This window comes from Nicotiana sylvestris, chromosome 1 (genome assembly GCF_000393655.2).
Source record: "Nicotiana sylvestris chromosome 1, ASM39365v2, whole genome shotgun sequence".
In the NCBI taxonomy this organism is placed as follows: domain Eukaryota; kingdom Viridiplantae; phylum Streptophyta; class Magnoliopsida; order Solanales; family Solanaceae; genus Nicotiana; species Nicotiana sylvestris.
The window spans coordinates 187,069,080-187,082,220 of NC_091057.1; the positions used below are offsets into that span (position 1 = coordinate 187,069,080).

The 13,141-nt window shown below is 34.2% G+C and overlaps 1 protein-coding gene across 2 annotated transcripts; it reads left to right on the forward strand.

Annotated features, from left to right (window-relative positions):
• The first annotated feature begins 4,607 nt into the window (after positions 1 to 4,607).
• LOC104248134 (F-box protein SKIP23) lies at positions 4,608 to 7,140 on the forward strand. Of its 2 annotated transcripts, none has more exons than XM_009804329.2 (2): positions 4,608 to 5,931; positions 6,823 to 7,140. In XM_009804329.2, exons 1-2 carry the CDS (start codon positions 4,723 to 4,725, stop codon positions 6,847 to 6,849), a joined length of 1,236 nt encoding a protein of 411 aa, XP_009802631.1. In that variant the 5' UTR covers positions 4,608 to 4,722; the 3' UTR covers positions 6,850 to 7,140. The 2 variants fall into 2 exon arrangements, with proteins under 2 accessions (XP_009802631.1, XP_009802630.1); XM_009804328.2 differs by having other exon boundaries at positions 4,625 to 5,962.
• Positions 7,141 to 13,141: the final 6,001 nt, after the last annotated feature.

Consider the following 13,141-nt stretch of genomic DNA (forward strand, 5'->3'; position numbering starts at 1 on the left):
AGGTTGCTAGTTTTAAGTTGCAAAATATGTTAAAAAAAAGACATCCAAATATGCTCCAAAAATTATAACCAAACACAACTTCATCTTCAACTCAAACTTTAGTGAAATTCCAAATTTGAACAAAAAAAAAATGGACTTCATGTCCAAACACCTACTAAGTTTTTCTATTTACAAAAAGTAACTAAAATTTTTTGCAAAATATATATAAATTCGGTCAAAATTTACAATTTATATACAACTTGAATACAATATTTTTTGCAAATCTGGTAAAAAAAAGTCACCAATTACATAAAATTTATATACAACTTGTATACAATTATGTTAGTTGTATATATTTTGTATGCCATTTGTACACCTAACATTTAAAATATATACAATTTATTCGTATCTTCTTATTCGAGTTTCAATATGAAATTTCAATTAAAACCACTTTGAATCTTCACCAAATTTTCTTAAAAATCAGATAGAAACTCCAAAAGAACATTCTCAACCATTTACAAAAACACCCAATCCAAACAAATAATAATTTTACAAAATTCAATATTATATTCAAAACTTCGAAGCTTTTCAATATTTGTTAGTTTTACGGATTTTCAATTCAATCTACTTGCTTATGATTGGCACTATTTACTACCTCCGGTCCACAATAAGTGATCATTTTACATTTGGTATGCCCATTAAGAAAATACGAAGTCTTAAAGAAAAAAAAGATGTATTCACTCAATTAACCTAAATTAATTGTTACCTTGATAATTTGGAATATGTAAATAAAGGCAAAATTTGAAAAAATAAAATAAAATTAATTCCTTCTTGATTATGTAAATGGACACTTATTTTGGACCAAAATAAAAATTTAAAATAGTCATTTATTGTGAACCGGAGGGAGTAGTTTATTAAGGGTCGTGTGAAAATTAGATTTGTGTTATAAATAGAATTGTATTTAAGGTGAATGTCTATATTCTAGAGAGATTCTAGGGTTTGTTACTTAGTGGTTAAATCATTTTTCCCCTGTAAATAGAGATGTTCTATTCTATTGTAATTGATCCCAAATCAATAAGAATTGTCTCTCTACTTTTCTCTGCAATACTGTTCTTCTGTTATTGTTTCATAACATGTTATAAGTACGAGACTCCAACCAATTGAGTTGAGGCTCTGGGTTACATGCATGGTGCTCAACTTATAAATAATATTGAGCATAATAATTGTCAATTGTTCCATAAACTTCCTTCACCAATAAATTATGGATTTAAAGTAAGTATTTTACCTTATTTTTCTCTTTTAAATTCTTGAAATTCTTTAATTTAATTTTAAATACAAGCAAAGACAATAAAAATTGATTACAACTATAATAGAGTTTGTAAGAAATTATAACCACGTGAAATGGTAAACTTTCTATGCCTCGCCATGATAAAATTCATGTATGATTATGGGCACAAGAAGTGGAAACCCGTCCCATTGAATTTGCTTCATTCTCATTCCATTAAGAGAATATGATAGCAATATGCTTGAAAGAAGATAAAATTATTACCATGAATGTATCAATGGATGTGGACGTGGCAATAGACGAAATTATAATCGTCATTATTGTGGTTATTGTAACGACCCGACTGATCGTTTTGAGCTTTAGTGCGTTCTTCGGCGGTTTGAGGCCATGAGCAGCTTCACTTTAGGCATTATGACTTGTACGCATGGTTGGAATTTAATTTCGGGGAAGTTCGGAGTTGATTTAGAAAGAAAATTCTCAATTCAGAAGTTTTAAGGTGAAAGAATTGATTAAGATTGGATTTTTGAGTAAACGACCTTGGAATCGGGATTCGAAGGTTCCAACAGGTTCGTATGATGATTTCGGACTTGGGCGTATGTCCGGATCGAGTTTTGGAAGACCCGGAAACGTTTCGGCACCTATTGTGGAAGTTGGCATTTTTTAAAGAATTTCATAAGTTTGGGTTGAAGTGCATTTCAGTGTTATCAATGTCTGTTTGGGATTCTGAGTCTGGTAATAGCTCCATATGGTGATTCTGGTGTTCGGAGCGCGATCGGAAGTGAATTCGAAAGTCTGTGGGTCATTTTGGAGTCATTTAGCTAAAGTTAGAAATTTGAAGGTTTTTTAGGAGTTTGATCGGAAGTGGACTTTTTGATATCGGGGTCAGAATCCAAATCCGAAAGTTGGAGTAGGTCTGTAATGTCAAATATAACTTGTGTGCAAAATTTGAGGTCAATCGGACGTGATTTGATAGGTTTCGACATCGAATGTAGAAGTTTGAAATTCTAAAGTTCATTAAACTTGAATTGGAGTATGATTCATGATTTCGATGTTGTTTGATGTGATTTGAGGCCTCGAGAAGGTTTGTGTCATGTTATGGGACGGTTTGGTGTGACTAGATAGGGTCCCGGGGGCCTCAAGTGTGTTTCGAGATGGTTTCAGATCATTTCGGGTTGTTTTGCTATAGTTGTTGCTGGTGTCTGGTGTTGTTCTTCGCGTTCGCGAAGAAGATTTGGGCTTCAAGGATTTTGTCCTTCGCGTTCGCGAAGAAGAAAATCTCTGTTGCGCATGTCTGATTTCGGAGGCTCATATCTCACAATCTATAAAGAATTTGGAAATAATCAAAATATGAAAGTTGTAGTTCTTTGTATCTAGTTTTCAGAAAAGTAAACCGTTTAGCATTTGGATTTGTATACCAAAAGTTATGGCTGGTATACTATAGGCTGTCCGGAAAGATGAAGAAGAAATTTGTGTTGTACGAGGCTGACTTTGGAGGCTTATATCTAGAAATCTATAAGGAATTGGGAGATGACAAGAACATGAAAGTTCTAGATCTTGGTGTCTAGTTTTCAAAAAGTTAAACCATATAGAAGAAATTTTTGTATGTATAGCCATATAATTAAAAAGTCATGTCTTGGTGATATTACAAATTAAAATATTTTTGTTAGGATTAGAGCTTAGGTAACCTGATTTCATTATAAAAAATTCTTTGAAAATGAAAGGAAAAAACAGAAAAGAACTTTAAAGGAAAATTTTCAACTTTATATAGTGGTCGATAATGCGCGATTCTCTAAGTGTACTATATAAATGTAGGTATTTATATTGTTCCTCTTATTAAATGGTAAAAGCACATATTATTAACCCTTACCTTAATACTCCTTTGGACTATGTTTTTTAATTCTTAGTCACGAATAAATAATCTTCCTTTCTGATTAAAAAAAAAGGAAAAACCAAACTAAAAACAGAGTTGCAGAGTTACAAATTCTTTCACAAGGATTCAGACAATTTTTTCATTATTTTAGAATTTTACAACACTGAATGCGGCTGACATTTTGATAACCAAAACTCATGATTTGATTGTTTCGCTCTTACTCTTCCTTGTTTACTCAAAATTTTATCTTTCACCTTGTCTTTGCATCCTTATTCCCAAGTCTTGGCACATCATACTGGATTTTATAGCGCTTGTCACCGTCCTTACATCTACCCATAAATTACAAGTGGTTCACGTTATTCTATAATTTAATTTGATAAATAATATAAAAAATACAATTTGAACTAACCTTTTATTTTTGGTTAGGTAGCCACAACACTGCAGCCTTTGTTAATGTTGAGTTCCAAATTTGGTGACCAGATTCTTGATATGAGCCATCTCTTTTCTCCTCTAAGAAAGATGGATTCCACTTTAAAGCAACAATAACAACAACAACAACAACCCAGTATAATCCCACTTAGTGGGGTCTGGGAAGGGTAGTGTGTACGCAGACCTTACCCCTACCCTAAAGTAGAGAGATTGTTTCCAAATAGACCCCTGACATCCTTCCCTCAAAGAACTTCCCACCTTGCTCTTTGGATTCCACTTCAAAGCACTAAGCTATAATTAACACAGAACTATAAGATGATCATAAGATAACAAACATAAGAAAGTCAAATTTTCAAATTTAATTCACAAAAATACGAACCTGGATGTAGTTTCCGAGGAACAGGAGCATAACTGCATATTCAAAATGAGTTATAAGTAAATAGACCAAAATAATATAAATACTATTTAAAATCTTAACCGGAGTAGTAAATTTTCACAAAAATAAAAAGTGCTTTGTGCAACCAACTTTATATTACTACTGAATGTATGAATAATACAAAGCTTTATGAATGGAATGGGAGGTTACATAAGTAACGGTCAGGTGCGAGCAAGAAGAGGAACAGAGGGACAAGGTTATTAATAACATAGCATAATAAAAAAATGGAGGTTATGGACTTGAAAAGTTATAACCCCCAATGAAGAGGTGTGAGTGAGATATGGCATTATGGTGTGAAAATTTTAAAATAATTAAAATGGAAAAATTGAAAGGAAAATGTCAAAAAAATGAGAAAAAAGATAAAAAGGATTCCTACACTATAGAGATACCACATCACCTCTCTCATGTCCCTTCTTTATATATATATATATATAATTATTTTCTTATAAAAATGGGCTAATTTTCATTAGTTTTGTAATTATGACTTATTTGCAAACAGCAGACATAAAAGTGGCTATTTGTGAATTTTGCTGTGGCTGGCCCAAAATGGTTTATATACTAGGCCCGAAACAACCTTGTACACTCGTCCATGTGCAATGGCAGAAGTTATTTCCAGGAAGTATCTTCTCAGATTTGCATCCCCTTCAAAATTACTATAAATAGTACGTACAAATCTCTCCCTATTCTCCCATTCAAGAATCCATCAATCAATCTACTATTCTAATGGCAGAATGGTCTCAACTCCCCCGAGAACTCGTAGACCTCATCTCCAAACACCTCTCTTCTGAAATCGATTTCCTCCGTTTCCGTTCCGTTTGCTCTTCCTGGCGTTCCTCCGTTCCTCCTAAACCCTACCCGAATTCCCCTTCTCGTTTCCCCATTCTCCCTAATAACGGCATCGCTGAAAACAGCTGGGGTTTTAAACTTACCAAAACACCCCTCTACCTCATCACTCCCCCAACTGAAACGACGTCGTCTGATAGTAACCACGGTGGATGGATCCTTAAACTGGATAGGGAAAATCCTCAACGTATGCGTTTGCTTAATCCTCTTTCCAGATCCCAATTCAAACCTCTTCCTTCCAATTTTCCAAAAAATTTGGATTCCTCGCAATACCCAATTCTTGAATTAGGCCAGGAGTATACTCTTCAGTTTATAAAGTACCGACCTAGGGCTAATTCAATTGCGGATGCGGGGAATCTTTACATGGAAAAAGTTGCTGTTCGTTTGGAAGAAGATGGGTTTTTGTTACTGACAATTCATGTTTCTGGGAAATTGGTAATGTATAGATCTGGTGATACGAAGTGGTCTATTGTTGATGACTCATCATTGCCGTACGATGATGTTATTCTTAAAGATGGGAACTTTTATGCTGTTGATAATACTGGGAAGGGAGTGCTTGTTAAGTTGAGTGATGGGTCAGCGCCGGAATTGACCATTGTTGGTCAGTCTGTGTTTGGTGGGGATAAGAAATTTCTTGTGGAGTCGTGTGGCGAATTGTTGATGGTTGATAAGTATTTGAGTATTGGTCCAGAAGATGATCTTGGATATAATGAGAATGTTGAGTTTTATGAGGAATTTGATTGTTACATGAGTGAAAGGACAGTTAAGTTTAAAGTTTATAAGCTGGATGGAGATATGCAGAAGTGGGTTGAGGTTACTGATTTGGAAGATAGGATACTGTTTGTGGGGGATAATTGTACGTTTTCTGCATTAGTTTCTGAGGTTGATTGTGGGTGTAAAGGGAACTGTATACTGTTCACCGATCAGTTTTTTTGTAGCACGGAAGATGATGGAGGATTGTGGAAGAATTACGGGATAGGGTTGTTTAGTTTGGATAATGGCAGCATTGGTCCAATTAGTAGTTACAATGGCTATGCTGAGTTGTTTTGGCCTCCTCCTTCTTGGATTTGTTCTCCTCAGCCTATTGATGTAAGTGGTGTTGCTGTTGTTTCTGTTTCAGGTCTGATTGTCTTTACATTGCTTATCCTATAGGATTGTGCATTTGATTTGGCAATGTGATGCTTTTATATTTATTTCCTGCCTGCTGGTTCTTGTGATGGTAGATAGAGGTTCTTCTTTTTGCTCTTTTGTGCATTGGTCCGTATGAAACAGCCTCTCTACATTCATTGTAGGGGTAAGATGTGCTTACTATCTACCCTCCCAAGACCCCACTTGTGGGATTATACTGGGTTTGTTGGTGGTGGTGGTGGTGTGCATTGGTCTGTATATATATCTCACTGCTTTATCTGTTCATCACCATGTTATCTCGATTTAGATAGTGTTAGACCTATTATTTTTGAATGATACTCTGGGAATTAGATTATTGAAATAGTTAAAGATGGATGAACTAGCTATTAGCCTTCCTGTGAAAGAAAATAGTATTTCAACTTAAACAATGTAAACACTGCTACCCCAGCTCCTAAGTGAAAAATATTATGCAAAACTACCGGAAATTGCGTTATGTATTTACTGGCTAAGAATTGTTCTGTCTTGAAAATTATTTCATTTTTTCAACTTCAATTCAAATCAATTACTTATTGTTTTGCATTTTGGTCCTTTATATCAATGTCAACTTAGAAACGGAGAATTTGAAGCTGAGACACTAGTTTACCCCTTTTCAACGTTCAACTTCATATACTCTATATTTTTTCTAACTTCAACCAAATATGCTCCAAACGCCTAATGTTATGGCAACTCCCCGAAAAACGGGAAGGTTGGGGTTACATTCTGCTGCCGCAGCAACTATTCTGCCTTTTCTTTTTCACTGTTTAATGGCTTAAGATTTTATCTTCTTTTAATTACATTTGCTATTTCATGTAGGCTGAGCTGAATGAGCTGAAAATCTAAATCTCTTGGAGCTTAATGGAGAAACAACGAGCTAGCCAAAGCTGATGATATGCTGGAAACTGTACATATAGTTTTCTTTAGAAATTGACATTTAGCTCAAGGTTTAACCTGCAAAGCAACGTGCTTATGATGCACCGGCTTGCACAAACCAATGAATAAGTCGTTAAATTATTTTCATCGTTGGTATTATGGTAAAGAAAAAAGGATCTTCATGTGTTTTTAACTCAATGTGGTTAGCATCAGTTCCACCTTTCTTATTTTAACTATGGGCATATGCTTATTTGCCAGTCATTGAATGGGTGATTTTGCAATTCTGCTGCATTTGCAGATTTATGTTGGTTCTCTCTGTCATTTGATTGCGTCACAGAAGCATGAAATTCGATTGCATTGAGTTTTGAGACTTGGCAGGTTAAAAATATTTTACAAACAAACTAACTGATTTTTTTTTATTTCCTTTAGCATTGTTGGGCAGAGTGTGGCAAGTATTCAATGGAATAGTCACATGTTGCGCAAAGTGGTTCCGACACCCTTACTCTCTCTCTATATATATACAAGTATATAAGTTGAAGTTTTACTTCTAAATAGCCTACGAGCATTGATTCTCGTGAGGAGCAAGCCATCTTAATTGCTGTGTAGGGATAGGCTTTTAAGCGTTTTCCTTTGTAGGTTCTAGTAATCTTTTATAAGCATTGCACTGAAGTACTTTTGGCTTCTTCTAATTCAAGAAAAACTGTGTTAATCCGATATCATTAAGGCCTGAAAACTTATTGATATTGGATTAGCAAACCTTATTACCTGGTGTTAGTTGGATTTGGAGTCCTTGTCAATAGTGGTTTGGGAGTTCGAATTGGAAATGGTATGGGAAAAAACTATTATAAATATTTTGTATGCCCCTCTACTTCCTCTGATCATCTGAAAAATTAGCCATTAGAAAAAATATGGATACGAACCTCGGGAAAATCATGAAGAAGAATGAGTAATCAGAATTATAACCTGCTTGACTAACTCGTGACTTCCAGAAGAAATCATCTTCCACATCTTAAGCTACGTGCCCCTTGAGTATCTGCGTAGGTTCAAATTTGTTAATCGCAAGCTTTGGAATACCATACTTGTACACCCTGATTTCACTTACCTTCGCATTCGCCATCGGGATTCCGTGCCGAATGATTCGAATTTAATGTTTGAAAGTCGCTCTTCCCGCATAAGCCAGAGTAGTCAAGGCTTATTTCTGACACAATCATCATATTCTCCTGTGAGATACTGCTTAGTAGGGGCGGTCCTTCCATAAAGCAAATAAAACAACCGTTTTAGGCTCTGTACTTGTGGGAGTCCCATTTTTTGTTACACCTAATAAACTATGTATAAGTTTAAAAAAGAGTTTTGTACAGTGAAAAAGTTTGATTTCTTTCTACCAAGAAAATTGCACTTGAAATGAATATCGAACACAAATTTCGTAAGAAACGTGTGATAAAGTAACAATTTAATACAAATATTGATAATGAAATCTCAAAATATTTCAAAGAGTCCTTTAGAGTTGATTACTTTTATACATAATAGGCAAGACTATTTTTTTACTTCAAAATAGATTTGGACAATTCGAAACATATGAAAATATTTTTGATTTTCTATTTAGCAGTAAAACTAAGATCAGTAGATGTTGGAAATTTAAAAAAATATTGCCTTAATCATGAGTGTTCCTTAAAATATAATAATTAATTCGATATTGATAGTTTAGATTTACTTTTTGAATTAAAAATATTAAGAAAAATAGTACAATTAGAAGATAGCGGTTTAATTAATAAACTTAGTCAAATAAAAAGATTTAATTCTTTTCCAAATGCCTAAATTGTGGAATAATATTAATATCTTATGCGACCGTTGCTTCAAAGGAAAGAAGTTTTCAAAATTCAAATTGATAAAATATTACCTAAGAACAACAATGGCACAAGAAAGAGTAAATGGATTAGTTATATTATGAATTGAGAAATACTTATTAGGAGTTATTGATTATAAGAAAATTACTAATAACTTTGTATATAAGAAAAGCTAAATATGGACTTCAAATAAATAATAAAAAAATTAAAAAGTTAAGGCCCCTCATAAAGTTTGACTTTAGCCCCAAAATTCGTCGCGTCGCTCCTGCTTTATTGCACCAAACTATTGATATTCCCTTGTCCACAAAAACCTAGTTTGTGCATCGCCTTGGACTTTGTTCCCTCTGTCCAACCTGTCAAGTTGCTCTCCGTTCATGAAGATCATCATCAATCACTCGGTTATGAAATTCTTAGCATTGGATTTGTTGGCAATACGTATTGGTGGAGAGTTGTCGAGGTGCCTAACCGCAATATGAAGAGGGAGAGAATTCAGGTTTTCTTTAGAAGAGGAGTTGCTTATTGCATTTGGTTTGTTGAAACTGCAGGCGGCCAGGACGATGTGTAAGTTATTTCCTACGTTATATGTGGCCCAATAAGATTAGACCCATAATTAATATTTAATTAATGAGCAAATCTCATCCGTCCGATCGGTTATTTGATGGACGTACCAGATTAAATAAGAACCTCTATAAATTGGTCCTCTCCCCACCCATTAAGATTACTATATTATTCTTTCTTCCATCACTAAAGGCGGCGGTAACATAAAGTTATGGCAAGGGGCGAGAAACCGATTTACCGATTAACGCTTCCGCTTCAAGATAATGGATTCCGCTTCAGGTATGTTTTCTATGACGATTACATGTAAGATTATCATGTTCAAGATCCTGGTATTAATTATAGTTTATGCTTACATGTGGTATCAGAGTCTGGATATTTGAACTGATAATCTTCTTGAATAAATAAATAAATAAAAATAACTGTTAAACACATATTTGTATAACATGTGTTCATGTATAAATTCTGTGTCTATTTTCGGACTTCGTATTCCTTCTGAAATTAATAAAATACTGTTAAAGGTAATCATTGATGGAAAAAATGTGAATTTGTTATTGTTGAAACTTTAATTCACATTTTTCTTCTCAGTTATGGAATTCGTGGTTTTATGGGGAAAACGTTTATGAATTTGTTCCGTAACACTCACAATTTGTTACGGAATCCGTGGTTTGATCTTAAACTATATAACAATTGAAAGTTCTACTTCATGTCAGTAAGACCAAAACCATGATTATTTACTTTTGTCCAAACCATGATTATTTACTTTTGTCCAATGACCTAATTTATTCAAGTATTGACCTCCATGTAAGAATATGGCAAAAATATTTTCTTTGTACTTGAACAATTTTGTATTATATAAGTTGTGAGTGCTATTAGATGTTATGATTGCGTTAATGTGGAAGAATATGATAAATTATTTATTTTATGTATGTGATTAATGTGTATATAGTTTGTTAGTCACCAAAGTGACCAAACTAGATTGTTTAAAGTATTCACATGCATAAAATATTATGATCTCTATTTTGTGTGTGCACTTATGTTATATAGTTTGTTAGTCACCAAAGTGACAAAACTAGTTTGTTTACGAAAATATGCATACATAAAATTATAGTTTATTCATGAAATTAATGAAATGCCTATAATTAAAAATTAGTTGATAAATTAATTTTCACTATTGCTAGAACTTAACGACTTACCCAAAGGTGAATCAATTATTCTATGAATAGTGAATATGATGAGGTAAATTAATATTCTTAGTCAAATATATATTGTTTGTCCAAAGATGGCATATATATTTGGTTAAAAATATTCAATTACCTATTAAAGACTAAAAGACATTTAAATTATGATAGTGTGTCGTAGTATTTACCCAAAGGAAAATTGCGATATGCTTTAACTGTTTTGTTGAATCCATATTGATTTGTGAGCATGTATTATCTATTTTGCAGCTATTCCTTTTCATTCGCTTGCGTCGTCTGTTACTGTGTTCAACGGATTGAACTTCTCTGAATGGCGTGAGCAAGTCCAGTTCCACTTAGGTGTGGTGGATCTTGACTTGGCTCTGCTGAATGATAAGCCCGCTGCCATTACTGATTCGAGCAGTGCGGATGAGAAGTCTTTCCATAAAGCATGAGAACGCTCTAACATGCTAAGACTTATGTGTATGCGAATGAATATTGCCAACAACATTAAGAGTACTGTTCCACAAACAGAAAGTGCCAGGGAATACCTGAAGTTTGTGGAAGAATGTTTTCGTTCTACAGATAAGTCTCTCGCCGGTATACTAATGGCTGAACTCACGACCATGAAGTTTTATGGGTCGCGTAGTATGCAAAACCATATCATCGAGATGACTAATATTGCAGCAAGAATTCAGACCTTGTGGATGACTCCTTCTTAGTTCAGTTTATTCTGAACTCGTTACCTCCTGAGTATGAACCTTTTCAAATTAACTATAACACTATTAAGTATAAGTGGAATGTTAGTGAATTGTCCAGTATGCTTACTCAGGAGTAGTCAAAACTTAAGAAACAAGAGAGTCGTTCAATTAACCTCATGGGTCAATGAGCTGGAAGAGGATTTAAAGTGAAGGCCAACAAGTTCAAAAAGAATAAAGCACGTGATAAAGCTCAACATGATGCTAACAAGGAACATAAGGCACATACGTGTCGTTTCTGTAATAAGGAAGGACACTATCAGAAAGATTGCCTGAAACGTAAAGCTTGGTTCGAAAATAAAGGTACAATTAGTGCTTTGTTTCGAATCAAATTTAGTAGAAGTTCCTAATAATACTTGGTGGCTTGATTCTGGTGCAACTGCTCATGTATCTACTACGTTGTAAGGATTCCTTACGATCCAAACTACAAATCCAAATAAGGATTTCTTGTTCACGGAAAATCGTATGAAGGCTCCAATTAAAGGTATAGGGACTTATCGTTTGATCATGGAGACTGGACGTCACTTTGATCTATTACAGACTTTTTATGTACCTTCAGTTTCTAGGAATTTGATCTCTTTCAAGACTTGATATTTCTGGATTTGATTTAAAGTTTGGAAATGGATGTTTCAATTTATATAAGAATGCTATTTTTATGGTTCTGGCCTTCTCAGTGATGGTTTATATAAATTGAAACTCGATATTGGTTCTTTTAAATCCCTTCTTACTGTTCAACATAATGTTGGAATTAAACGTAGTTCAATAGATGAAAGTTCTGCTTACTTGTGGAATAGACGTTTGGAGTCATATATCCAAAGAAAGGCTAGAAAGATTAGTAAAGAATGAGATTCTTCCGAATCTAAATTTTACTGATCTTACTATATGTTTGGATTGTATTAAGGGAAAACAAATCAAGCATAGTAAGAAAGGTGCCACAAGAAGCACCCAGTTTTTTGAAATTATACACACTGATATTTGTGGACCCTTTGATGTTTCACCTTTTGGTGGAGAGAAATATTTTATCACTTTTATCGATGATTTTTCACGTTATGGATACATCTATTTGCTGAAAGAAAAATCTCAAGCAGCAGATGCTCTCAAGGTGTTTGTTAATGAGGTTGAAAGGCAATTAGATAAAAAGGTGAAAATCATTAGGTCAGATAGAGGTGGTAAATATTATGGAAAATATAATGAGTCAGGACAATATTCAGGTCCATTTGCAAAGTTCCTCGAGGAACGTGGCATATGTGCACAGTATACTATGCCAGGAACACCTCAACAAAATGGTGTTGCAGAAAGGCGTAATCGAACACTTATGGTCATGGTTAGGAGCATGATAAGTAATTCCTCATTACCCAAATCATTGTGGATGTATGCTCTTAAAACCGATGTATATTTATTAAATAGGGTTCCTAGTAATGCAGTTCCAAAGACCCTTTTTGAACTGTGGACATGAAGGAAACCTAGTTTAAGGCACCTATATGTTTGGGGTTGCCCAGCGGAAGCTAGAGTTTATAATCCACAAGAAAAGAAGTTAGATTCTCGAACAGTAAGTGATTACTTTATTGGTTACCCAGAGAAATCTAAAGGGTATGTGTTTTACTGTCCAAACCATAGTTTGAGAATTGTTGAAACCGGTAATGCAAGATTAATTGAGAATGGTGAAGTTAGTGGGAGTGTTGAAAAGCAAAGTGTGGAAATTAAAGAGGTGAGGGTCAATATTCTATTACCCAAAAATGTGCCTACTTCCACACAAATACCAAATATTGTTCCAGTTGTTGAAGAACACTTTGAAAACACCGAGCAACATTTGGATGAAACACTTCATGAAGAAACTAACTCACAAATATCTGACACAAATGAACCACAAGAAATGCCATTAAGAAAATCTCAAAGTGTTAGAAAATCGGCTATTTCGGATGATTAC

Excerpts from the sequence above, each read along its gene's own strand:
- LOC104248134 (XM_009804328.2), top strand. The coding sequence starts at position 4,723 with ATGGCAGAATGGTCTCAACTCCCCCGAGAACTCGTAGACCTCATCTCC.